Source organism: Lonchura striata, chromosome 23 (genome assembly GCF_050655825.1).
Source record: "Lonchura striata isolate lonStrDom1 chromosome 23, ASM5065582v1, whole genome shotgun sequence".
Taxonomy (NCBI): domain Eukaryota; kingdom Metazoa; phylum Chordata; class Aves; order Passeriformes; family Estrildidae; genus Lonchura; species Lonchura striata.
Window position 1 is genome coordinate 1862194 of NC_140725.1, and position 26661 is coordinate 1888854.

At 53.3% G+C, this 26661-nt stretch overlaps 1 protein-coding gene across 37 annotated transcripts in view; it reads right to left on the bottom strand.

The window, feature by feature from the left end:
• MACF1 (microtubule actin crosslinking factor 1) overlaps positions 1-26661 on the bottom strand; it is a 142378-nt gene that overhangs the window by 58525 nt on the left and 57192 nt on the right. For 35 of the 37 annotated variants that reach the window (XM_085559688.1, XM_085559687.1, XM_085559700.1 and 32 more), the window contains 25 exons: positions 26402-26595; positions 26087-26249; positions 25534-25617; positions 25337-25444; positions 24612-24710; positions 22783-22935; positions 22587-22675; positions 22070-22205; positions 14100-19334; positions 13450-13599; positions 12863-13078; positions 12631-12780; positions 11734-11967; positions 10310-10453; positions 9990-10223; positions 9220-9447; positions 7878-8384; positions 7400-7576; positions 6812-6935; positions 6301-6509; positions 5458-5775; positions 4579-4745; positions 2868-3024; positions 2129-2246; positions 832-894 (listed from right to left, as the gene is read on the bottom strand). In XM_085559688.1, the coding sequence (XP_085415814.1) occupies positions 832-894; positions 2129-2246; positions 2868-3024; positions 4579-4745; positions 5458-5775; positions 6301-6509; positions 6812-6935; positions 7400-7576; positions 7878-8384; positions 9220-9447; positions 9990-10223; positions 10310-10453; positions 11734-11967; positions 12631-12780; positions 12863-13078; positions 13450-13599; positions 14100-19334; positions 22070-22205; positions 22587-22675; positions 22783-22935; positions 24612-24710; positions 25337-25444; positions 25534-25617; positions 26087-26249; positions 26402-26595 (9457 nt within the window). The remainder of the gene's footprint in view (positions 1-831; positions 895-2128; positions 2247-2867; positions 3025-4578; positions 4746-5457; positions 5776-6300; positions 6510-6811; positions 6936-7399; positions 7577-7877; positions 8385-9219; positions 9448-9989; positions 10224-10309; positions 10454-11733; positions 11968-12630; positions 12781-12862; positions 13079-13449; positions 13600-14099; positions 19335-22069; positions 22206-22586; positions 22676-22782; positions 22936-24611; positions 24711-25336; positions 25445-25533; positions 25618-26086; positions 26250-26401; positions 26596-26661) is intronic. The other 2 variants (XM_085559671.1, XM_085559665.1) reach the window with 2 other exon arrangements.

Genomic DNA, 26661 nt, shown 5'->3' on the forward strand with positions numbered 1-26661 from the left:
ATAGGTAGTAGGTATTGGGGGAAAACTATAAACATGTAATACATAATATATCATATAAAAGATAGCAGCAGCCCTGGGCGGGAGAGAAGAAGCAGTCGGGAGTCAGAGAGGATGTCAGGGTGTGTGTGTGCCTCTGCCTGAGCTGTGAGCAAACCACAGCAGCCCCAGAAGAAAATCTTTTAGATAACTCACAATAAATTGCCTTGAGACCAAACAGCAAGAGCCTGTGCAGTTTTTCTTTGGAAGCTCGGGTGGGAGGAGAAATTTCACCACCACATGGGACCCCAGAGCAAGGCTGGGGTTCCCACACCCCCCGTGCCCTTTGACAGTTTACAAACAAAGCTCTCTGTTGGTGAGCTTGATGCAAACTGAGCTCCCTTTTTGTAAAGCCACTGCTAATACAAGGTTAAATAATTTGGCACCGAGATACGAAGCCGTTTTTATGCACCTATTATCTCGTTGAACCAGCGAACTAACAGCAGATAACGGGCAATAATTAAAATTGCTCTTCAAACTGGAGGGTTGGACACCATTATAATCCCACAGAAGCAATAAATTTAATTGCAGGCCTTGATCTCCCATTTATCAGCTCCTAACACCACCTGACGAGGTGTCGGGGTGCTGTCACTCCCCAAGGCTGCCCCTCTCCGTCCTTCAGCCTGATCTCCACCCTCCATCACAGCAGCTGAGAATTCCCAACCCATTGCCAAGCTCGTTTCCCTTCTGCTGGGGTGCTGATGGTGTCACGCTGAGGTTTGTATTCCCAGGGAATGGAAATGCATAGAGAAAAAAGGGACAGGGGCATGGCTCAGTGGTGTTGACAGAACTCACCTTTGCACGTGTGGTATCCATTCACGCTGCCTCCTGAGCCTCCTGGAGTGGGCAGAGTGGCACCTGGGCAAAGGGGACAGGGACAAGAGGGACAAGACAGAAGTGTTAGGGATGCAGACAGCAAGTGATGGATGGCTGCTGCATGACAGGGACCACCAAGCACTGACACGGCATCTCCACCGCCCACCTGCCCAGCACTGGGCATTAATTTGGTTTGGAGCCCCTTCATTTCTCCTCCTCCTGCTCCCCTCACTTTCCTGGAGCTGTTCCTACCTTTGTGGAGCTTCTGAAGGTTCTGGAGCAGCTCTCCCAGCATCCCAACATCACCCAGAGAGCAGGGATAATGTGCCTGCTGCATGGGCTGCAGTGCTGGGGACCACAGGCCTGGGAAGCTGCTACCCTGAGCATGATTTTGTGATTTATACCAAATAAAACTGCTGAATGCCTTCCCTGAAGGGATTCATTCCCCCACATCCTCCTTTTTTGATGGGATGAGACTATTCAAACCAGCCCTGTGCTCATGCTGTCTTTGCCCAGAGATGCAGGATGCACCAGTGTCCCTTCTCTGGACACCAGATGTCACATCCAAAGGGAGATGCACATTTTCAGGCAAGTCTCTCTTTTCTAACCACGTATTTTAAAGCTTTCCTGGACATGAGGGGCTGCACCTTTGGTCACCCACAAGCCTCTCCTCACTTCTCCTGATGATTTCCCAAAGAACTGCTCATGAACTTAATCCTAACAAACAAATCCAAACCATAAATTCCCATCAGTGATGAGAGTCCAGGGACTTGTTCTCACAAGCTGGAAGACATCTTTGAGCTGCTTTCCAAACGAACCAGACATAATCTCATTGCTTCACAGACTTGAAGCCAAAAGAGAGACCAGGAAATCTCATCTGACTATCGCAGCCCCAAATGTCATCCAGATATGAAACCCAAATGCTGGAGGTTGATTAAAACACTGCAGCCCTCAGGAGGCTGAAGAACATCACCAGGAGAGAGCACGAGCCACTTCCATGAGCTCCCAAGCTCTACCAGAGAGTGATATGTGTCCCCACAGCAAACACAGGGTTCGTTAGGCTACAGTTAATTAAGCCAAGTCAGGATGATGCATTAAAGCAATGAGTGCCAGTGACTCAACCACTGGGCTGAGCCCCATGATACTCAGATCACCACAGGCCCTCTGAATTTGGTTAAAAGGGGGAAATAACCAATTTTTTTTTGCTGAAGGCAGGCTCAGAGAAGGTGCAGTGGTGACAGCAGAGTTGTCCTCAGGAGCGCTGGCCACAACTCACCTGCCTTGGGCGGGGTGCTGGGGGCCGTGATCTCCACGATCAGGTTCTCCAGGAGGGTCCCTCTGCGGCCAATCTCCTCCACCTGGGGCCCCTTCCCCTTCCATTCCTCCAGGAGATCCTGCTCAAAAGCAAAGTTTGGCACTGGAGGCCACGTTTGCCCGGCCACTGTCCCCTCTGTGGTGACACCAAGGACACAGCACCCAGGGAAGCAGCTCATGGCTGCACCGGGGGAAGTGGGTGTGACACATCTATTTTTGCCAGGGGGGAATCAAACAGCAAAAAAAAAAGCTCTTCCCAACTAATGGGTCTGCTGAAGGAAACCTTCTCCCTCCCACCATTCCGGGGACATCCCTCCTCCCCCTCCCTGCATCCCGGGTGCCGTGGAGCTGCTCTGCCTCTGAGTCAAAGCCCAGCACATCCTGATTTATCACATCCCTCTGCTGCAGCACGGCGGGAGCTCGGGTGAACGAGGCCGCCTTCCACACCCACCATGGGAAACATTCCCAAAAAACCAGCATGCTCAGCTCTCCCACTCCCAAATCCCAACCAGAGTTGGCGCAGGGAGTGGCAGGAAACCAGGCAGTGCCCAAGGAAGCTCTCACACTGCTCCCTGCTCTGCAAGCCACTGGATGCACGCTGAGACCTCAAACCACCTCCCAGGCCTCTGCTTGCTGGGATTTGTTTCACATCCCAGCATTTCGACGCTTTCCCAGCTTGATTCCAGCTTCCCTTGGCCCACCTGGACCTGCTGCCTGTGCTGCTGCAGCTCCTGGGTGCCCAGGGAGGTCTCGGCAGGTGGAATTTTGCCTTCACTCTCCCTCAGCCACTTCCTCATGGCGCCAACCAGATCCCGAAACTCATCCAGTTGCTCCTGGCAGGATGATGCATCCTTTTCTCTGCCAGTGAAAAGGTTTTGGAGAGTCAGAGCTCGTGCTCTGCCTTGCAATTACCCCCTCCTGAATGCAGCAGGGTTGTGTCTCTAGGAGCCCATTTTATAATTATTATTATTATTATTAGATGTTGCTTGGGAACAGCACAAAATGGGGTGCAAGCAGTGCCAGCCCCTCACTGCTGCTGACCCCCTCGAATCCTGGCTGGTGGCACTTTTGGGCACTCCAGTGGTGGCCAACAGCCACGGGACCACCGCTGCCAAGCTGCCCAGGCTCTTTGTCCTGGGAAAATCGACGCTTTTGGGAAGACAGGGCTCATTCATGCCTGGACCCCCAGGCTCCTGCATCCCGGGGAGCCCAGGCTGTGCTGCCCCTCCTCCCTGGCCACAGCTCCGGCCATTCAGCCCACCCTGGGGAACAAGGCAGCCCCTGGGTGGGAGTCACGGGCCCCTCTGGCTCCTCCGTGCTGCCCGCAGCTTCGAGTGGCCTGCCCAGCCCTGAATTACTGGGGATTATTGGGATTGTGGTATTGATGATTCTGAAATTGCAAAAATTCTCTGTCTGTCAGCCCCACAGCCAAAGAAGAAGCCATAATTGGTCTGTGCTGGTTTCCAGGTTGTTTATTCTGTTTATCTCTAACATGTTCTGCTGCCCTGCCCAGCTCTGTCCTGCAGGGCAGCGTGTGGGGCTCTGCCCTCAGTGGGATGCTACAAACATTAAATACCAGAAACTCCCTGGGCTGGATTTACAAGAACGTGCCAATATCTGTCACCTACGTTGGACAGTGTGTCCCCAGCCTGAACCAACAGAAAAATGCCAACACCACAGTGAGACATGGAGGGCATGAAGAAGGAGAAAAAGGACAAGACACACCCCATTTCCTCCATCTTGTCCCCTTTGCACCCCTAATCTAGAATCCTAAAGTTTTACTTTTGCACTCGTGCCACACTTAAATTATTACTGATATCAAACACTCAGAGCTGGTAATTGATCCTGTAAGATTGAAAACTCTTTTCCATGGACAGAGATCACAGCCAGTGTCTCTGGGGGCTCTGTCCAGGGGGGTTCCTGACCCCTGCCAGGGTCCCAGACCTTCCAGGGCAGCCAGAGGGAAGCCCTGGATTCCCACAGGGAGTTTCATCTGCTTTTCCCCACCACCTTCCCTGCATTCCGCAGGGATTTTGGAGATGCAGCCAGAGAGGGGTGGCTCCCAGGGATGCTGCTGCTCTGACCCTGCTCAAGTTCCCTTTTATCCCCATTTCAGGCTGCTCTGCTGTCACCTCGCTTCCCCATCCTCCCAGCAGCCAGCAGGCTGCTCTGGGATGGAGCTGTGAAACGCAGAGCTCCTGCTCCTGCTGCAGCACCAGGAATTTTTCACAACGCCCCCAGCCAAGGCTTTTTTTAAAGCGTCAGCTGGAGCAGAGCTGCCTCAGGATCCTGGCGTGGGAGGAGGGTGGCAGGAAGAGCTGGCTCATGCCCCCCCATCCTTGGAAAGGAGATCTCCACAGGGCCTTGCTCGGACCATGAGGCCACCCCCAAGCTCCCCTCTGTGGGACTCACCTGTCTTTTGCCACCTTTTGTAGCTGCAGGAAATCTTTCTTCAGGCTCTGCAGCTTCTCCTGCTGCTGGAAGGTGCTGGGGGCGAAGCCACAGGAGCTCAGCTCCTCGGCCAGATGCTCCAGGGTGACCAGGTCCTCCTGGTGCTGCCTCATCTCTGAATTCAGCTCCTGCCGAGAGCAAAGGGTGATGCTGACCGTGTCCCCCAGCAGCAGAGGGGATGAACTGGGCAGCTCCACACCCCGCTGAGATGGACAGAACCCCTGTGGGCAGCGTGGCACCACTGCCAAATGTTGGGCACAGCTCACTGCCACCTGCTCCTCCAGCTCAGCAAATACTTTGAGCAGCTGCAGGGGCAAATCCCACTTTCCCCACTGCTGGTGACTGGGATGGGGAGCCCTAGATCAAGCTAAATCAACCCCTGCCACAGCACAGGTGTCTGGTTTCATGTCATCTTCCAGCATTTCTGAGGCTGTGGATGAACCACCCCCCGTGGGAAGCCAGAGGGAGAAACCCTGCACAGCCACCGTGGCCCACAGCACTCCTGAAAATGTCCAAGACAACCCGAAACAAGCTGGTCTAGTGGAAAGCATCCCTGTCCCTGAGAGGGGGCTTGGAATGAGATTATCTTTAAGGTCCCTTCCAACCCAAACCATTCCAGGATTCTCTGGCTCTAAGCCCTCCAAGGTCTCTGTCACATCCTGCCAGCACAGGGCTATTTTGCTGTATGAACCCCACGGAGTCTCTAAGTGATAAAATCCTGCTACGTTTGCAGTGGATCCTATAAAATCCCATCTGAAAAGCAGCCTGGCTCTTCGGAAAGCCAACCTGGACCTTCCTCAGCCACCTGGTGCAGGCAGAAGTCGTCCCCCAGGGCCTCACCTGGATGTGCTGGGAGAAGTGGGCAATGTCGTGGTCCGGCTGATTCCCGGCCGCCAACATCCGCGTCCTGCTCTCGGTGAACTGCTGCAGCCTCTCCCACAGCTGCTCGTACTGCTCCACGGTGGGGAGGAGGCCCTTGAGGGCATCCTCCCTCTCCTGCTGCTGCTGGCACAGCCTCCCGAAGCGCTCTGTCACCCGGGCCAGCTTGTCCTGCAGGGCAGAGGCCGCGGGGCTGTCGGCCGCCTCTGTGAACCGTGTCACCATCTCCCGGGTGGCTTCCAGGCAGCTCCTCTGCCTGGCAATGTCCTGCTTCAGCTTCTGTGGGGAGCACGGGAGGAGAAGGGAGGGTTTTTAAAGGAAGTTTCTCAAGCAGAATTAACTGGGAGCTCTGACATAACCAGAGTTGGGAAAAAAAAATAGTTTTATATCCCGTTTTTCCTGTCTTTTCTGACCTGCCCAACATGCTCCGCTTTTCCCTGTGTCTGAAATCTTGTTAGGAAAGAAAAAAAAAGGAGATTTTCAACGAGTCTGCAACCTTGCACAGTTTGCCCAGAGATGCTGGAGCTGCCCCATCCTTGGAAATGTCCGAGGCCAGATTGTACAGGGCCCTGAGCAACCTGGTCTAGTGGAAGGTGTCCCTGCCCATGGCAGGGTGTTAGAATTAGATGGTCCTTAAGGTTCCCTCCCACCCAAACCATTCAGTGATTCTATGAAAATAAGAACATTCTGCTCCTATTCCTTTTTAGGGTTTTTTTTGGTGCTTTCAGCACGCAGTAGTTACCCCTGCACGGTGCAGGTGCTGCTCTGGGGTGTTTGGGGTGAGGGAGCTGGGCCCAGCCTTACCACACTGGTGGCAAGCGAGTCCTGGATGGAGGCAGAGGAGAGCACAGCTGGCTGGTCCTTCTCCAGGCTCTTCTCAACCTCAGCCACCGACTGCAGGAGGCTCTCCAGGCTCTCCTGGACGCTCTGGGACTGGGCGATGGATTTCTGCAGCAGGTCCGAGCGCTCGGACATCTGCTGGGAGAGCCTCTGGAAGCGGCTCACGATGGCATCTGCAGGGTTCAGCGCAGAGCACGCTCAGTGGCACAGAGCTCCAAGTGCTCAGAGAGCACCTCTGGCTCCCCCAAAACTCTCAGTGATGGCAAACCCCCGTCCCCAAACTCGGCAGCGAGACCGGGGACGCAACACAAGCGGCCGCATCCCTCCCCCCACACGCAAACACAAACCCTGAGGATGCACTGCCATGCGGTTACCCCCAAATTCCCCAAAAAAGTGATTTATCTCTGTCCCCTCTGGCTTGTTCCCACTCTGCCCAACCCTCCCTGCCAACGCTGGCAGCTGCTTTGCTCTGTACCTGTTGTTTCCTGAATGTGGCCGTGGTCTGGGGCTGGCTCCCCTTGGATGTCCAGCAGGGTCCGAGCTGCTTTCTGGAGCTTCTCCACTGGCACCTGGTGCTCAGCCAGGTCTCCCTGCAGTTGCTGTTTGCACACAAGACCAGCCAAAATCAGAGATGAATCCCAGGCAGGATTGCCACACTCATGGAGCTCACAGCTCCTTTTACACCCTCGGAGGTTTCCTCTGCACTTCATCACTAAATCATTAAGAAATTATGGAAAAATCTACCCCCACACTGCAGGCAGAGCTGGATCAGAGGGTTTGGGTTGTGCCAGTGCTCTGGCACCCTCACGAGGGAGCAGTGTCCCTCTCTGTGTCCCTCTGGGGTGTCTGTGCCTGCAGCCCCTGCTCCTTACCCTGAGCACCTCTCCCAGATGTTTGACCCCACCTGACCTGCAGCACCAGAACCTGCAACATCTGCAGCTGCATCTTTGCCCTCAACCAGCAAAAAAAAAAAAACACCACCAACAGGTCAAGTCTCCTCCCTGCTGCTGACAGCTCAGAGCAGCCAAATTCTTGTATTTCCCAGGAAATCCCTCAGGTGTACCTTGGTGCTGGCCAGCTGCTGCTGCAGCACGGCCAGGTCTGAGGAAACCGTCTCAGAGAGCAGCTTCCCGAGGGCAGCTTCACTCTGCTGCAGCCACGTCCTGAGAGACTCTGCCACCTCCTGGAACTGCTGGTAGTGATCCAGCAAGGTGTTCAGGTGGGAGCCCAGCTTGGAGCACTGCGAGGGAGCAACGAGAGGTGACGGGGATGCACACGAGCACCGAGCAACCCGTGGGGAAATGCACAAACAGCAAGAAAGAAAAAGCAATTAAAAAAAAATCAATCTTGCCACACAGGCTAAATGAATTACCAGGGGGAACATGCAGACCAACAGCAAGACAAGGGTGTTGCCCATGCCCTGAAGAAGACAATCCTTGTCCTACAAGCTATAAATGTCCTCACAGCTGGGACAAATATCCCTCCCCAAATATCCTCTGCACAGCAGGAAAAGAGGACGCAGCTCACAGCCCAGCCCATACCTTGGAGTGCAGCGTGGTGTATCTCTGCGTGGCATCCTCCAGCTTGCTCTTGACCACCCTCCTGGAGCTCTCCAGCTGGGATTCATCATCCCCAGCATCCCCATCGAGAAACTTCTCCCCCGACATGGTGACGAAGCGCAGGTCACCCTTGTGGGAGATGACATCCTCCGAGAAGCTGCCCTGGCGCCGCAGCAGCTGCCTGAGGGAGGCAGGCTCGCCGCCCCCTTGGCACATCCCTTGCAAATCCCGCTCCGCCTGCTCCAGCCAGGCCTCGAACTCGCCGTGGTCCCGCAGGAACTTCTGCAGCTCCTCCCGCAGGAGCTGCGCCCGCTTCAGCCGCGCCTCGGCGCGCGCCAGCGAGGCCGGGTAGCGCTCCCGGAGCTCCGCCAGCCGCGCCCGCAGCCGCTCCCGCTCCTCGCCGGGGCCCTGCCTGTCCAGGAAAGCCTGTGCTGCCTGCCAGGCCAGGATCACGTCCTGCTGCTGCGACAGCAGCTCCTGGTGCTGCGCCTGCAAGGGACAAAGCCACGCTCGGAGCTGCGGCAGCAGCTCGGAGAGCCAGCACAGACCCTGCCGGGTGTTTTGCTGGGGGATGGTCAGAGGGAAGAATGAGAAACAATTCTTATCTCCACTTGTTGTCGTGCAGGTGTGGGGTGTGTCAGTAAGAAATCACCGGAGGGTGATTTCTGTGATTTCTTAGTTGGGCGCTGGATGGTGTTTGGATGGGTTGACCAGTTAGGTCAAAGCTGTATTGAACTGGCTGGAAGGCTTAGGGAGTTTCTTAAGTAGTATAACATACTATAAGCTGATATAATAAAGCAATTGATCAGCCTTCTGCAACCATGGCCTTCTGCAATAATTAGTCAATGCTAATTATTCCCCGGCTGGTGGCCTGTGGTGACACTGCCCCACATGCACGACCCGGCCTCTGTGTCCCCCAGCAGCTGTGGCTGGGCCATCCCTGGAAGGGTTCAAGGCCAGAGTGGAGCAGCCTGGTCTAGTGGGAGGTGGGAGTGGAACAGGATGATCCTTAAGATCCTTTCCAAACCAGTTATTTTCATGGTTCTGTGACAAAGCACCAGCAGGGTGGGGAAAACTGGGAATGCCCCGGGTTGGGCTACAGGAGTTCTGCTCACAGCAGTGACCCCTCCTGTGGTCACCATGGGCACCTTCTGGACCCTGATTGCACCTTGGCATGGCACACACCCACCACACAATCTGCATCTCCTGCAGGAAGTCGGGCAGGAGCTTCCCACATGGAGCATCCCATGTTTCAGAGCCAGCTAACAGCAGGGTCAGGGCGTGGGGCAGGAGGCTTTGGGTGGGACAAGGTGTCAGTGCTGACCTTCAGCCTCTCGTAGTGCTCATCCAGGCTCTCAGCAGCACGGTCTGCTCCCACAAGGTGCCCGTCAGGGACATCCCCAGTGCTTTTTCCCGCTTGTGTCCCCGTGCCTTGATGGACAGGGTGTGGTCTGTACTCTGGGAGCCCTCCCTTCTGCTCCAGAGATGCCACCCAGCTCAAAAGGGAATCGATCTTATTGCTGTTCTCCTCCAGCTCTTTGGCAGCTTTCACCTGAAAGCACAAGGGCTTCAGATAAGAATGACCCAGTTCTTGCATGTTCAGCAAACTGCTGCACGGGGGAGGGAGACAAAAATCAGCAGAAGGAAAAAAAAAAACAAAACAAAAAAACCCGAGGAGTTTCCCAGCCTCAGCAAATGCCTGAGACACCCCCAGACCCTTTGTGGCTCTCTGGAAGGTACAAAGAAGTTGTGAAAAATCTCAGCCTCGCTGCTACATTGAATTTCTCATCCTCACACAACCCAGGGCCCCCACCCCAAAAGGGCTGGGGTGTGATTGACAATCCTCACCCATCAGGGGTCACCCCAAAGGCAGAGTAAGGGACTTTTCCTCCACCATTCCCCCCACAACCAGCTCATCCCTGGCTGAAGCTCCCAAGGCATTTCATGACAGAAATATCTGGGGGAAGCCTGGCCCGGGGAGCACCCAGGAAGGAACCACAAATTGCTCTGTGCTGCATCACCCAGATGGGCTTCCAGGACCTCACAGTTCCCCTCAGGCAAAGCCTGGAGGCTCTGCAGCTCCTGGCACGTTACCTTCTCAGTCTCCTGCTGCACTGCAGCACTCACAGCACTCTCCAGCTCCTTCTGGGCCACCTCCGTCCTCTCCTGCAGGGACTGGTACTGCTCCTTGGCACGCTGCAGGTCCTGCTGCAGTGCTGCCAGCTCCCCGGGCTCCAGCTTGGCTTTGTTCTCCTCCAAAAACTGCTCTGTACTCTTGAGGAGGCCGGCGAAGGAGGCGGCTCTGCTGTGCATGCTCCTCTGCAGCTCCTGGGTGGGCGACGCCGTGAGGCTCTGGCCACTCCCGAGGTGAAACTCCTCCACCTCTGCCCCCCCAAATTTTAAATATCACTGACCTTAACATCGCTTTGCCTCTGCTGCAAGGCAGGCAGGTCTCCCTCTGCTCTCTGCTGCTCTGCCAGCGTGTCCTCTGCTTGGCCCAGCCAGCGGCTCAGCTCGGCCAGGCTCTGTGCCCGGGCTGCCTGCTGCTCCTGCAGGGTCTGCGGGACACCAAAGGGGACAGGGGACAGTCAGGAGCAGCCCTGCACCTCCTCCCACGCTGCTGAAAGGCAAGGTGAGGTTACAGCTGGAGCAGCTCCTGGAGGGGAGGATGCAGCACAGAAAACTTGGTGGCTCTCCAAGTGCTCCCTGTCCCTGCTGAGCTGGTGGCACCTTTGTCACCCTTGGAGGTTTCTCTCTGAGGAGCCTGTTGCTGGGCTGCTCTCCCAGGAAAACTCAGCCACGAGTTTCTGTGCCTTTCCCATTGCACCTCACACACATCAAAACAGCAGCAGAAACTCAATGGATGAGAGGCAACAAAGACCTGGGTCAGGCAGCGCCACTGTGGAGCCCCAGATAACACCAAATTAGGGGTTTTTTTTAATGATTTGGGGTTGGAAAGGGAGCCCTGGAGAGGGAAAGTGTTTCTGTAGCTGATCCAGCTCCTCTTTTTGCTGCCAGAGCATAACACAGAAGCGCCTGTTTGAGCAATTGAGCATGATGTGACCTGAGAGTCCCTGTGACACCCCTGTCCCCCTCTGCCAGGGGGGATAAAAGGTTTTTGAGTATTTCACTGGGCATTTCAGCAAGGTGATGTACAAACTTGTGCAAAACACTGTGCCTGTTTCTCCCAGTCATAAGATAAAACAACAGAAGCAAATTGAAAGAGCCTTCTTAAGAGCTCTTCAGCTGCAAAGCGAGTTCTTCCTGGGTTAGGATGGGCGCACACTCAATCTGAAAAGGCAAAGCAAACTGGTTAATACACACACACACTCCAGAGAGGACAGGCAAGAGTTACAGAGAGCAATTGTTAATTAAAAAACACATTAATCCTGTCTTGGATGAGAGGATCCATGCAGTGGTGGGTGCTGCAGCAGTGCAGCAGAGATCTGAGGACTTGTTTTTTGTCCTTGCCAGCTGTTTCCCTGGGACAGCAATGCCTGATATGTGCAGGGGAAACAGGACTTTGGGTGTCTGTGGTGGCTCTTCTGCACAGGGATTTTGGGGCTGATTACAGGGTTTATTCCCAAACAATCCCATATCTAACACAGAACTGCTACCCAGACCTCGGCAGGGCTCCGTATTTTGGGAGCAAAGCAACCTTCTGCCTGGTAGGAAGAAGAAAGACTTTTAGAGGAAGCTCACGATGTGCAGTGAGAACTCCTGAACTGGGAGTGGCATGCAAGGGAAATCCCAAATTTGAGATGCCTCAGCTCCTGTTCCTGTGGCTGGGAAGCGCTTCAGCGAGCAAAGGGCAGCCAGGGAGGAGAAGTCTCACAACCTTCACCTGCTCCGTCTGCTCCACTCGCTGGAGACAGACCTGCAGCACCTCCAGCCGTGCTGTCACACGCTCTGACAGGTCCCTGAAGGCTTTCTGCAGCTCGTTGAGCAGCCTCAGCAGCTGCCTGCTCTGCTGGGGGGTTAAATCCTGGGCGTGCTCCGAGATCAGGAACTGGATGTCGAAGGCAGCGGCGTCCAGCTCAGCCTTGGTGTCAGCGAGGGGCTCCTTCAGCTCCTGAATGGGAGAGAAAAAACAGCTCAAACGACCCTGCAGCCAGGGCTCTGCTGCACTGCTTCCTATCTGCGGGTGCCACAGGAAATGTATTCCAGAAACTCCCCCAAATATATTCACCAAACTCTCCCAAAACAGCATTCAGCATGAAGGTGAGAGTGTCTCGCCACAGGGGTTTTCCAGCTTCCCTCTGCACCTCACCAAGAGGTTTCTTGAATGTATGTAGGGCTGCCCTTGGGTCTGAAGATGACCCAAACCTGGCCACAGTGACTCCACATGCCACCACCAGCTCTCAAAGCCTTCAATCCCCTGATTTCCATGCCAAGATGCCACCACCACGCTTGGAAATGATCTTTATGGCTAGAAGAGGGATGAGGAGACTGGGGCTCCTCGTACAGGTGATGGAGAGGATGCAGCTCTCTCCTCAACAGTCTGACAGGAATCTCCCCAGGTCACTCAGCCACCACCACAGCCTTGCACAGGAGCACGTCCAAACAACCAAACCGTGTATCACGGAAACAAAGGACTTTGGAGAACACTCTGCTGCAGCACCAGCTAACAGCAAACCCTTGGTAGGGGAGAGAAGCAGGATTAAAAGCTTCTGCTCTCTGTGCAGAGGGCAGCAAGTTCATCAGGCTGCAGGATTAGGGGCATTGCCATGGTTACCTTGTAGTGCTGCAGGCAGTGACTCAAGCTGCTGGCATCGGTGACCTGCTGGAGATCGCTGTCATCCAGCGACGCCGTGGTGCCAGACACCCAGCTCAGCAGCTCCTGCAGCCTGCCCTGAAGAGCCTCGTGCTGGGCCAGGATTTTAGCCTTAAAAGCAGAAAAATCATCGTTTCAAGGAGGAATTTTAGGAAGCTTGTGGGGCAGCAGCGGGGCAAGTTGCCAGCTCTACCTTTTCAGCTTCTGCCGCCCCACGAAGGTTTTGCAGCCGGGACTGCAGGACTTCACTTGCAGAGCTCAGAGACTTCTGGAGGTTCTTGGCATCCTTCTCCAAAGCCTTCAGCAACTGCTCAGGGACTTCTTCAGGGGGGTTGGCCACAATCCTCTGCACAGCATCCAGCTCCTGATTCACTGAGAAGCTCAGCTCCTGCAGCTCAGCTCCCAGGGCCTGAGACAAAGACAGCATCGTTACGTCTGCGACAGGGTGACTTCACCTCCCTGCTGCCAAAACCCAGCAGGGGTTTTGGAGAGGCAGCTCCAAACACTGAGTCTAGAAAAATTCATCCCACCCTCCAGCCCTGCTCAGCTGCCAGCACTCTCCTGCCTTTCTGCAGGCTGTAAAATTCACATCAGCCAAGCTCGGGCTGTTGTCTGGGCAGGGTGGATGGGAGAAGGAGGGATGAGGTTTGATATAAAACCTGTTAAACCTGAGACAAAACTCCCAGAAGCAGGGAGGGGTGCAAGGGCTGTGCAGGAAGCTGGGGAGAGGGGGGAAAAGCTCTGTCTAACACCAGCCAAGCCTGGCCCAGCCTCACTCACCTCTGCTTGCTGCCTCAGGTCGTGCAGGGCTGCCAAATTCTGCTCCGCCGGCTGCACCCGTTTGATTCTCATCTCGATGTCTCGGAGCATGGAGAGATAAGATATCAGCCTCTGGTCGTGCTCCAGACACATCTTCTTGCTGAACTTGATCTGCACAATCAGACAGGAAATCAAAGCTTCAAACGTAGGCAGAAAAGGAGACAAAGTGTTCTATAAAATTCTTTTTTTTTTTTTCTCCAAAGGAGAAATTTGTTAATAACGTTCCCGCTCATGGATTTGCCACTTGCCAGCCTTATCTACAAGATTTACTACAAGAAAAATAAAACACACAGTTCTTTTTCCAACATAAGCTTATAAACGGCAAGAGATCTCTTGGAGCTGCAGCAAAAGTGCCAAAAATAAAATAAAAAAAGAGTTCTACTTGTTAGTCATTTAGCAGTAATGCTCCAGCAAAAGGAGCCACAACTCAGCCCTGAATGTTTCCAGTTGTACATCACCAGTTCCTTTGCCAAATCCACTGCAGCTGATACTGCAACATCCACTCCTCACGCTCCAGCTGCCCTCTGTGCCCAGGACCTCAGTCAGATTTAGCACCAAACACCCACAAATAGCTGAGAAAAATTGCCAAAAGAGCAAAAATATTCACTGACCTGGGCTGGTCGCGTGGATTCCCTCGAGGTTTCCAGCAGCTCCCCCTCCATGATCACAGGTAAGAGCAAACCCCGGTCACCCGGACCTGGCTGCTTGCTCCTCTCCTGGGGGTGCTCTTCTTGGGATTTTGGGGGAGCAGGGGCTTGCTCTGCTCTGAGCTCAGCTCTTTGCTCGTGCTCTTTCTCCTCTCCAAGCCCCAGGACTGCAGAAGTTTCCTGACCTTCTGTGGGCTCCTCTGTGATAATTAAGTCAGGGGGCAGTTCCTGTGCCACGGTGGCTGTGCTGGACACATCCCGGGTGGTTTCCACCCTGGTGTCTTCCTGAGCCATCCTCTCCTCCAGACTCAGGGCCACCAAGGAATCGTGACCATCCTTGATCCCACCTTTCACCACCTCGTGCTCGGGGGGCACAGGGAACCCCTGATCCTCTCTGGGGGTTTCTGTGTCTTTCCCAGGAATTGTTTTCTTTCCTTTTCCACCCTTGTGCTTGGCTGTGTCTCGCGCCAACCCAGCAGCAGTCTCGGTGCTGGATTCAGGTTTTGGCTCTGGCACACTGGAGACAAAGTGCTCCTCCTCACCCTTTTTCCTTGGAATTTCATGGGAAACCAGAGAAGGAAGGAGCTGCTTTTCTGCAGGCTTCTCTGGCTGAGTGCTGTCTCCTGGAATGCTGCCCTGCTTTGCTTTCTTTTTCTTGCTTTTCTTTTTCTGGGTAGGTTTCAGCTCAGTTTCACTTGATTTTTCCTGATCAATTGGACCTTCTGTGCCAGAGGTTTCTCTTTCTGTGCGTTTCACAGCTTTTTTCCCTCCAAGCTCATCTCCCACAGGAACACCAACCTCAGCGGGTTCTCCAGACTCTGCAGGGCCCATCCCTCCCTTCCCTGGGCTCACACTGACAGATTCCCTCAGAGCTGCTGGAGGCTCCTGGACCACGCTGGTCACTCTTTCTCTTTGCCCAGAAGTCACCACTGCACCTTCTCCACCTGCCACAACTCCCTCTTCACTCACAAACTCTCTCCTCCTCCTCCTCTCCTCACCATCCTCCTCCCTGTGAGGCACCTCTGTGCCCAAGAACTGCTCCTTTTCCAAGCCCGGTCTCTCTATTTTCTCTGTCTCTCCATCCACTTCTTCCCTGGATTCCTTGCCCCGGGCTGCTCCCACTTGGGAGCTGCCTTTTGGGATCCCTTTTTCCACCACTGCCCCTTCAGGGAGCGACGCTGTCCCCAACACTGAGGGGTGCTCTGGAGTCACCTCAGCCTTTGCCTGGGGGTGATGAAGACGATGATGGTCGTCTTGGGGATGGACACCACCTTCTGAAGCTTTCTGGGGTTTCCATTTCCTTTCTGTCTGTGCTCTGGGGGATTTCTCAGTGGCTGCAGCAGCACTCTGAGCTGTGTCATAGCTCACAGGTTCAGGCTGAGCTTTGGGCTCAGCACCATCAGACCTGGCAGATGTGGCAGGGAGGATGACACCTTCCCCTTTTGGAGACAGTTTTTCTACTTTTTCCTGCGCAAGTTGCTTTTGTCCTACTTTGCAAACCTCAGAACCAACTTCCTCTTCAGGTATCTCCACATCCCGAAGACCAGCAGCTAATTTTTGGCTGATCAGCCCTTTTCCAACAGCTTCCTTCACAGTCAACCTTTTCCCACCGGGGGCATCAACAATTCCCCCAGCCCTGAGCTGGTTGGTGGCGATGACTTTGGCCATGGGCTCATCCAGCATCCCCTGCTCCACAGCTTCCCTCAGGGACAGCCTCTGGCTGACGCTGCCCTCCACCACCCCTCCAGTGTCTGCCTGTGCCTGCAGCAGCCTCAGGGCGGGCAGGGGGTCCACCTTCCCCAGCCTCACCGCCTCAGCACACGGCAGCTTGGTCCCTGTCCCCTCATCCCTGATGGCCTGGAAGGGATGGACCTCCAGGTACCTCTGGCCAGACTCGACGTCGATTTTACACTTCTTCAGGAACTCCGAGTAGGGAACGACCATGCAGGTCTCGGGGTCCACAATTCCTTCTCTCATTTCTGAAGATGACAGGGCTTTCTCCACCACCTGCTGGGGTACCAAGCCCCCCTGCACCGCCTGGCTCAGCGCCACTCGCTGGCCAGAAGCTGGATCAAGAACGCTCCCGCTCTCAGCCTGGATTTCCTGCACTTTCCTCTGGAATTTTGGGCTAACAAGCCCCAGTGACACTGCCTGGGCCAAAGGCAGCTTCTCCTTTGTAGCTGGATGGACAAAGTCCTGCAGGACCACACTTTCAGCTTTCCTGAGCTCCTTGCATAGATCTGGGTCGATCAAACCGTGTTCCATCGCGCTGTCCACCGAAAGCCTCATCCCAGACACGTGGTGGATGATTCCTCCATCAGCAACCTGCTTGGTCAAGAGCTGAAAAGCTTTTTCCCTCTCCAGGAGCCCTTTTTCAACAGACTCTGCCACAGTCAGAGGCCGTTTGGTTTCAGGATCCACAATTCCACTGGTCTCAGCCTGCAGATTAATGAGCTTCTGCCTGGTCACCTCATCAGTGGCCTTCCCCTTGGAAGCCTTCTCCAGCTTCACCAGCTCTGTCTGACCCGTTGGCTCTATGAGGCCCAGGTTTGAAGCCAAAGTCACCGACACCTTTTTGCCACGTTTCAAGTCAACAATCCCCCCAGTAACCACCTGCCCTTCCAAGATCCTCATGGCTGTCTCCTTGTCCAGAAGGCCAACAGCAGCAGCATCCTTGATGGAGTAGACAAAGTTGTTGCCTGGGTCAAGGACACCACTTATGGCTTTGTCGGACGCGAGGACCTTCTGGAGCAGCTCCTCATCCATCAGACCTTCTTCGATCACGTCCTCGGTGGTCAAGGATTCGCACACCTGAGAGTCAAAGAAGCCGCTGAACATCTTCATCCTCTCCATGAGTTTCACGGCCGTGTGGCCGGACACCACCCCAGAGGCCACGGCCTGGTCCAGCAGCAGCGTCCTGCCCGTCTGCTCGTGGATGATGCCACCGCTTTGGAGCTGCATCAGGAGCTTTTCCAAGGTGTCCTCTGCTTCCTGCTCCTCAGGGGCTGCCAGGGATGGTTCCTCAACACCCTCATCACCCAACACTTCTTCCCGCTCTTCTTCCTCCACTTTCAACACAGTTTCCATGTCCGTGCTTTGCCTCTCTGCCGGCGCTGCCTCCCCACGTGCGGGGAGCACAACCTCCTCTCCTCCCAGCACGCCATTTTCAGCTGTCCCCTCCTTTGGCAAACAAACCTCTCCAACATCTTCTGCCTCTCGTTCGGGTTCCCTCACACCCTGAGACCTCTCTGCCACAATTTTCAGACTGTCTCTACTTTCTGGAACGCCCACTGTAATGCAGATTTCACTTTTCACAACCACTGCTCCACTTTCCAATGCCCTCTTCTGGTGTTCGGGACCTTCCACTCCATCTACGGCAGGAGGCTTTGACTCTTCTGCCTCAACCATCATTTCTTCTGTTTCTCTAATTAATCCACTATCAAGGTCACTGGGAGGTTCTGGCATCAATGATTTTACCTGATGTTTATCCTTGGTTGTAAAAGTGACCCGTTCTTTCCCAAATTCAGCATCAGCTTCACCCCTGATGGTCTCCTGTTCAGTGGAAATCTGCTCCTGCTCTTCCGCACGCAGGAAATCCTCTGCATCCTCCAAGAGGAGACTTTCGGGTCCCACCACCACCTCCCCATTCTCCAAAGCAGTTCTGGGTGGTAGGATCTTCTCGCTTTCACCTTTTGAAGGAGCAAATTGAAGCTCAAGCCGCTGCAAAGCCAAACCATTGCAAGGTTCACTTTCAAGCGCTGCGTCTGCCTGTGTCTCCTCAAAGCCTTCCAACACCTGTGCACAGGATCCATTTTCTTGGCTTTGGATGAGAGCTTTAGTGAGATTGTTCAACTCTGCATCCACTAAGAGCACCTTCTGGCCATCGTGGATGTTGATGTAGCTGTGGGTCATCAAGTGGAACATCAGCCTTTCGTCGTCGCTCCTCAGCTGAGGCTCCTCCTGACCTGTGGGGCTCCTTCCAGGGGAGCTCTGGCCATGTCTGCTGCTGCTTGGGGACCCAGCGAGCTGCACGCTGCCCATGACATCAGGTATGGCTGTTGACTTCAGCTTCTCCACCACCTCTCTCTCCAGGACGCCCCGTTCCACTGCCTTCTGCCAGGACAACACCTCCGTGGTGTCCGGTGTAAGAACGGCCTGAAGGAGCTGCCTCTTGCTGAGAACCTCCTGAATCAGCTCTGTGGAGAGGATCCCCTGCTCCAAAGCATCTGCCACAGGGATGATCTCCCCCGTCTCTGGCCACAGCAGCCCCACAAAGGACCCCAGGGATTCCAGGACCAGCAGTGCAAGCCTTGGAGCTACCAACCCCTTCCTTAGGGCTTCATCCACGGTCAGCCTCTGTCCCGTGACGCTGTCCATGATCCCACCCGTCCGCAGCTGCCGGATCAGAAGCGTGCAGGCCAAATCCTGGTCAATCAAACTGTGCCTGACAGCCTCATCCACGGTCAGCCTGTGTCCTGTCCTGGGGTCAACAATGCCACCAGCAAAGAGGTGGGCTTCCAGCAACCTGATGGTCACCTGCCTGTCTATCAGCCCCTCCTGCACCGCACGGAAGATGCTGACCTCCCTGCCTGACCTCAAGCTCACCATCCCACCTGCCAGCTGCTTGACTGGCAGCAGCCTCAGCCCAGTCTCCTGGTGGATGATGCACCTGTCCAGGAGCTCGGGCAGACTGATTTTCTCAGCAGTGTTGGGGTCAATCAAATCCTTGCCACCTTCCAGGTGAGACAGGAGCCTGGAGTGGAGCTGGTGGGGAAGGAGCTTCCCTTGCACTGCTGTCTCCATGCTGATTCTGCCCTGCTGGAATTTAAAGCCCCCAGTGATGAGCTCAACCTCAAGAATCTTCAGCCCAAGGCTCTCACTGATCCTCCCCTCTTCTATGGCAGCGACGACGGGGAGGAGCTGCCTCCCTTCACATCTGACTTCTTCCACCTGCTGGAGAGCATCCTTCAGTTCCTGCAGCACCCGGAACGCCCAGAGATCAATGATGTTTCTTGCCAGAGCTTTCTCCAAGGAGAGTTTCTCACTGGTTTCTGGGACAACTAAGTCAGAGGAGATCACCTGGGCCTCCAGGAGGGCCAGGCCTGTGTCCTGATCTATAAGACCTCTCTGCATGGCACCAAAGACAGGGAAAATTTCTACCGTGCCAAGATCGATCACTCCTGCCACGGCTTCGCTGCCCTGGAACAGAAAGAGAAGGAAAAAAGAATTAAATCAGAGTCCAGCATTTCCAGCACTCATTGCATGAGTTTCAGGGAGGCCTCAGTTAAAAAAAAAAACAACCAAACAAAAAAAACAAACTTAAAATCCCCAAACAGGCTAGAAAGTCCTAAAGTGTTTGAAATCTAGTCCATCACCAGGGCAACACCAAGATGCTTCCAATATCCACCAGCAGTAATGCAGCAAAGCAGCAAGCACCAAAACTCAGAATCATTCCTAATGCTCCACAGAAAAGAGGGCAGGAGACCAACAAGCACAACAAAGCCCTTCACCAGCTCCAGCTTTAAAAAGTAAACACAACACAAAGCCCACTGTGCACTCACGGGGAAGAAAACCCCCCCCCCCAAAACCACCCACTTTGGGGTAAAGAGGAACCTTTCCCAGCACAGCCTCCACATTGATTCCTGCCATGCTGAAAATCCTGCACTTCCCAAGCAAATCCCAAGTGGCAGGATGGGTGGGGAACACCCCAGAGCCCCATGCCATGGAGCAGCTCCCAGCCATGCATCGGGGCAGGAGCAGCACAGCTCCCCAGGCATGACCACAGCCCCTGCTCTGCCACTCCAGCACCTCCAAGTTGCTCCCCAGACAGGGCCAGGGGAGAAATGGAACAAGCTGGAGGTTCCAGCATGAGAACAGTGACCAACTGGGACCACACCAACTACTGTGGTGTTTTTTGGAGGGGCTCTTCTTGCTGCTATCTCCACAGGGAGGGTAATAATTTAGGTGATAAAGTGTCTTTGTTCGAAGCCTCTTTGGATGTTTGGGTTTCTCCCACTGCCACTGGTTGGGTGTAAGGCTGGCCCAAGCACGCCAAGATTTTTGTGGGGATAGCAAGGAGGGAATCAGGACTATGGAATGAATTCCTTTTGCATCCCAACACCCTGCTGTGGGGACAGGAGGAACCTTCTGGGACAACCTAAGCTCTCCACCACCATGGCCAGACCCTGACGTGCATACTCGGAGATGAACAAGCCGTGGAAAGACAGAGAAGAGAGGGAAAGGGGGGAAAACAAAAGAGAAGGATAAAAAAGGAGACGGATGGGAGGGGAGGGGAGTAAAAGGCTTTTACTTACCGACTTGCAGGGTGTGCCTTGAGCAGTTAAAGACAGAGCCTTATGGAGCAGTTCAGCCGTATCACACACAGTGTAAAGCTTGGGGTTAGCGTCCAGCATGCGACTGTTTTGTTTTGCAAAAAGAACCCCCACACACAGGTCCGTCCTCTTTCCCTTTTGTGTGTTTTGTTTGTTTAAATCCCAGGGGGGTTAGTTAAACTTGTAAGCAAGGATGTCAGTTAATCTTAAAAACAGTTGACATGAAACACAAACCATACAGGGACACATCATGCTCAATTTAGCGCGCTCTGCTTTGCATTTTTTGGTCTTTTGTAACTTCTTTCTGACAGTTGGATGTTTCCAGCAAGCAAATGTTAAAGAGTTCTTCATGCTCCCTCTACAGTGAAGCAACAGCTCTGCACTAGAGCCGCAGGGATGGTTTTGCAGACGGGGATTTAAGGTGAAGCCCCACTGCCATCTCTTGTTTTGCAGCTTGGCCTTCGTCGAGTCCGTGAGTGAAAACTGTTCCAGCCCCAAAGCAGCATCATGCTGTACCAAAACAAGCCCTGGAGAAGGTTTTTGCTCTAAAATAATTTTCCTGACCAAAAGGGAGGAAAAGGGAAAGGAAAAGAAGCATCCATTCCACGGGGAGGCTGCACCAAATCAGTGATGGCTTAACAAAATGATGTGTTCACCTTTCTGCTGTCAGCACGAGGGCTGAAGGGCTTGCAATAAAATAAATAATTTCCTGCTCTGAAACACCTGGAATGTGCTGTAAAGCTTGGAGCAAATCACTGCATATTTAGGTGAAAGCTGGACAGGCAGATCTCAAAAAGAGCAGCTCTGCCACCTTCTCCACACGAGTGGCTTGAACAGGGCTTCACTCACAGACCTGAGAGCCAAAACCTGCGTCTCACAGCCAGATGTGAGCGGGCTGTTGCTTCAGGGTACAGGGAGCCAGCAAGCAAACACACAAAAATATCCATTGACACATGAATATACACTTAGAGAACACGCACACGTAAATCTGTGAATGACAGCTGGTAACAGAGGCAATAAGGATGCGCTTCCAGCCCTCCCTACAAGGATGGGACCTGGTGGGTATGGACAGGGAACGGGTCCTGGAGGTCTCCCAGGTCAGCTGAAGGGCTGGATAATGCCGTTGCCTTCCACAAGGAAGAGCTACTTGGTTCAGCCAGCGCTGAGAAGAAGCCTTGGCCAGACCCTGAGATCCCTGAGGCCACATGAGTCCCACCTTCAGCACCCCCTGCCCACAGGCAGCTGTGGGACTGAGCCCTCTGAGGGTTACAGCCATCAGGGGACACAGATTTCCTCAGGGGACACAGATTCCCAGGGCAGAATTCCATCTGCCACCCTGCTCACCGAGCACAAACGAGCTTTGTGCAGAGGGCAGAGCCCTGATGGCCACCAAAGGACAACTTCTCCCATGGAGCTGGAAGGCAGCAGGAAAACAGCTCCTGCTTGGCACCCCCAGATGCTTTGGGTGACCATGAATAGGAGAGAGGGGAGGGCAACCAAGAGGCTGTGAGTGGCCAGTGGCCAGGAGACACACAGCAAAACCTTCTGCACAGCCTGAGGAGAGAAGGTGAGGAGTGAACAGGGCTGAGCAGGGAGCAGTACCTTGTGCTCTGTCTCCTGAGCCAGCTGGCTCTGGAGCTGCTGGAGCTGCTCCGTGGAGTTGCTGCAGAGAGCCTGGTAGGTCTCCTTCAGAGCACCAATCTGAGCAGAAATCTGGTCCTTTTCTGGTTGGGAAAGCCTGTAAAGGGAAGGGGAAATATCTCAGGATACTGCCCAAACCAGCTCCACAGAATTACCACGTGCTTCCAAGGCCAAATCCACCACGAGTCCCTTCCTCTCCCTGCCCTGCTCAGCTAAAACCTGCCAGGATAACTGAGCAAAGGCCTTGTAACAATCAAATCCCCAAACATATGGGGCTGCATCTCAACTAAAGAGGATTCATATCGTCCCACAGCATAAATGGGTTGCAAATTTCACAGATCTCATTGCAGATAATAAAGAAGACAACTGCTGTGTGCAGCTCATTGTTTTTAACTGGAGTCAGGCACTGGAATCCATGGATCCACCAGCTCTAAGGACTCTCACCTCCAGCCCCTGTTCTCCCCCTGGTCACACTCACTTGTGGCTGTGTTTTGCCAGGAAGATTTGGGAAGTTTTGATGGCCTCAGAGACCTGCTCCTTCTTCGCAGTCAGCTCCTCGTTCAGGGCCTGGAAAAAAAATGTAAAAAAAAAAAAAAAGAAAGAAAGGATCTTAATGCAGCTGTGACAAAAGAGCAGAAGTTAAACCCCAGGGCCTGGTGTCAGTCCTGCTTTACCTGCTGCTCTGAGATGGATTTCTCGATGTCTCCCAGCTCTCTGCTGCCAGCAGCAGCTGTCCTGCCCTGCACACTCTGCTGCAAGCCCAGGGCCCAGCCCAGCAGCTCCTTCACCTTGTCCACGTGCTCCTGCTTCTCCTCCTCCACCACTTTCTGCAAACACAGGAGGAAGGAGGAAGACAACCACGTCAAAAGGGATCTCCAAAGCGGGAGCAGAGCCCAGGGCGAGCCCTCAGCACGGAGCAGCATCCTTGGGGGTGGGGGGATGTGGGGACAGAGTGCAGGTGAAATGTAAATTTTAAGGAATTTAGAGATTTTAGAGGAGCTGAGATTTTAGTTAGAAATAAGCCTTACTAGAGTTAATCAAAATAAATGAGTAGGCCTTGATGAAGTTAAGAGTTAGTTAACTAATAATTGATTGCTTGTCAGCACAATGTTGAGTTATCTGTGTTTATAATGAAGAATATAAATTGACAAATAGCTTTTAGAACATAAGACAATTGTGGCCTCCTCTGTTCTGAAACCAACTGAAGACAAGGAATGGGAGTTCTACCAAGAGTTCATTTGTCATATTGGCATTGGAAAGGTAGAAAGGTCAGGAGGAGGAAGACTTCATTGACTTCCTCATTTTGGGACCCCTCCCCATGAAAGGGACCACCCACCCATTTCAAGGAGCAAATTATGCATGCTGAATAGTTTTTGAAATAATTAGCATAGGAAGTGAGGAAGGGGATGTACCAAAACGATGAATATGTATTTGTATTTTGGGTATTCAATACTTTGCTGGATAAAAAGACTCTTTAATCACCTGAGAGGTGCGGTGTGGATTTGGGAGTGATCCCACACACAATAAACACACACTTTCTGACTTTAAACTGTTAGAGAGTTTTTGTCTGTCACAGCTGGGTATCAGTACTAGATCAATATCCAGATTTCTTTAATAATTCAGAAATTGTAGCTTTGTAAACACACACTTTTTATCTTTAAACTGTTAGAGAGTTTTTGTCTATCACAGTTGGGTATTGTCCTAGATCAATATCCAGATTTCTTGAATAATTCACACTGACCCATTTCAAGGAAGAAACTACACATGCTTAGTAGCTTTTGAAGTGATTAGCATACGAAGTGAGGAATGTGATGTACCAAAATGATGAATATGCATTTGTATTTTGGGTATTCAACGCTCTGATGGATAAAAAGACTCTGTGATCACCTGGAAGGTGCGGTGTGTATTTGGGAACTATCCCACACACAATAAACAGAAACTTTCTAACTTTAAACTGTTAGAGAGTTTTTGTCCACCACAGATGTGTACCAGTACAAGATCAATATCCAGATTTCTTTAATTTAAATTCAGAAATTGTAGCTTTGTAAACACACACTTTCTAACTTTAAACTTTTAGAGAGTTTTTGTCCGTCACAACTGGGAATCGGTACTAGATCAATATCTAGATTTCTTTAATAATTCAGAAATTGTAGCTTTGTAAACGCACACTTTCTAACTTTAAACTTTTAGAGAGTTTTTGTCCGTCACAGCTGGGAATCGGTACTAGATCAATATCCAGATTTCTTTAATAATTCAGAAATTGTAGCTTTGTAAACACACACTTTCTAACTTTAAACTTTTAGAGAGTTTTTGTCCGTCACAGCTGGGAATCGGTACTAGATCAATATCCAGATTTCTTTAATAATTCAGAAATTGTAGCTTTGTAAACACACACTTTCTAACTTTAAACTTTTAGAGAGCTTTTGTCCATCACAGCTGGGTATCAGCACTAGATCAATATCCAGATTTCTTTAATAATCACAGGGGTGTCCCACAGCCTCACCTCCTCCTCCTCCAGCCGCCGCAGCGCGTCGCTGATGTACTTCACGTGCTGGGTGGTGAGTGTCACCAGGGCCGTGTAGCGAGTCCTCAGATCCATGAACTGCCGAGGGACAGAGGGGAAAACAGAAGGAAGAGGGGGTGCATCAGTGCTGCTGGTGGATGCAGAGTGTCACCCTTCACAGTCCACGACAGGGGTGAGGCACCTGTGGGCTTGGCAACCCCCCAGGGCACCTGGCAGAGCCAGGATGGCACCACTGGGATGCAGCAGGTCTGCTGGGAAGGGTGGTGGCCACACAAGGCATGCTGCACGACACTGGAGCGAGGGGACACTCCGGCCACGGACACTCTTACAGAGGATCTTTAATACCCACACAGAGCAGACAGGAGCTCGGGTCCCTAAAAAGGTTCTCATCCCAAAGGTGCACACACAGCAACACTGCATGGTGCTCTGGTTATTTACCTCGCGAGGCTGAAGGGCTGAGCCGAGCCCGCTGGATTTGACCCAGGGGTTCCCAGGAGTCTGGGTATGGCATACCTGGTGCTTAGGGCACTAAGCCATCCTCTCTGGCTATTGGAAAAAACAGCGAGGGTGGAAACTTTATTTATACAAGAGAGTTCAGCAGGAAGGAGCTCATTTCACAGAGGCTGCTGGGTGGTTTTGCTGGGTGTGGAAGAACCCCCCCCCACCTGAAATTTCCCCTCTGCTGAGCTTAGGTGGGCTCCTACCTCCTGGGTGATGGCATCTGAGGAGGAAAGCATCCGCCGGCGCTTCATGGGGGACTTCTGCTGCGACTCCACGAAGGCCCTGTAGGTCATCAGCTGCAGCTCATAGTCCTGAGAAGGTGGGGAGATGTGGAGCTTGTGAGATCTGCAAACTCTGCCAGGGCTGCTCCTGCCCAGCCCACCCGACCCAGGAACTGTACCTTGACGGCGGCCGAGTACTGCTGGGAGAATTTCTGACACTGGTCCAGCTTGGCTTGGTTTTTCTCAATTTCTGCAGCCAAAGCCTTTGAGGAAATTCAGAGCAAAAGTGGTTGTCAGAACAGGTTGGCTGAGTTGTTGCCCAGGGAAGCTGTGGATGCCCCAACCCTGGAAGTGCTCAAGGCCAGGTTGGACAGGGCTTGGAGCAATCTGGTCTAGTGGAAGGTGTCCCTGCCCATGGCAGGAGGATAGAAAGAAGATGATTTTAGAGATCCCTTCCAACCCAACCTGTCTGGGATTCTATGACAGCGGCCATGGGCACGTGAGCAGAATTTTGGTTCACATCCCTGCACTTTTGGGTAAAATCTTTACACTCTCCAATTTTTCACGCAAGACCTCATCTGCACCTCAAGCCAAGCAGAGCTCCTCCATTTCCCAGACACCCAGCTCAGGCCTGCAGCCTCTTCCCTGCTGCTTTTCATATTTCCAAGCTCAGAGATGAAACGAAGTGACACGTTCACGGCAGCAAGGAGACATCACCAGGTCCTGCCTCACCGTTTGCTGGCTGAGCTGCTCCGACAGCACCCGGCTGTCCTCAGCCTGGCCAGGCTTCATCAGCTCCTGCTGGGCTGTGATCTCCTCAATCCACTGGATCAGGGCTCTGTGGCACTGCCGGTAATCACTCAGCACCTCCTGGATGCTCTCCAGCTCCGTGTGGCTGGAGAGAAAACCACGACAGGTTAAGAGGAGGGGGTGAAAACAGCACCAGCAGGAATCCCAGGCAGAAAGATTTCACCTCCACCAAGCCTGCCCCAAGGTGTCAGCTGAAGGATGAGAGCAAATCTGGGAGAGGAGGCAGGGGTCTCTCACCGGGTCTCGATCTGGGCGCAGGCTCGCTGCCAGCGATCCCACAGCTGGCTCCCCTTCTCCTGGAAGCGCTCCAGGTCGATGCTGCGCTCCTGCCTCAGCCTCAACAGCTGCTCCCCCACCTCCTTCGCCTTGGCCATCTCCTCCTCCAGCGTGGAGAACACGGAGCCCTTGTCCTTCACCTCGCCGAGCCATTGCTGCAAAAGGAGACAGCACCGGGTCAGTGCCACTGAAAGCAGAAGGGACCAAGTCAGAGATGTCCT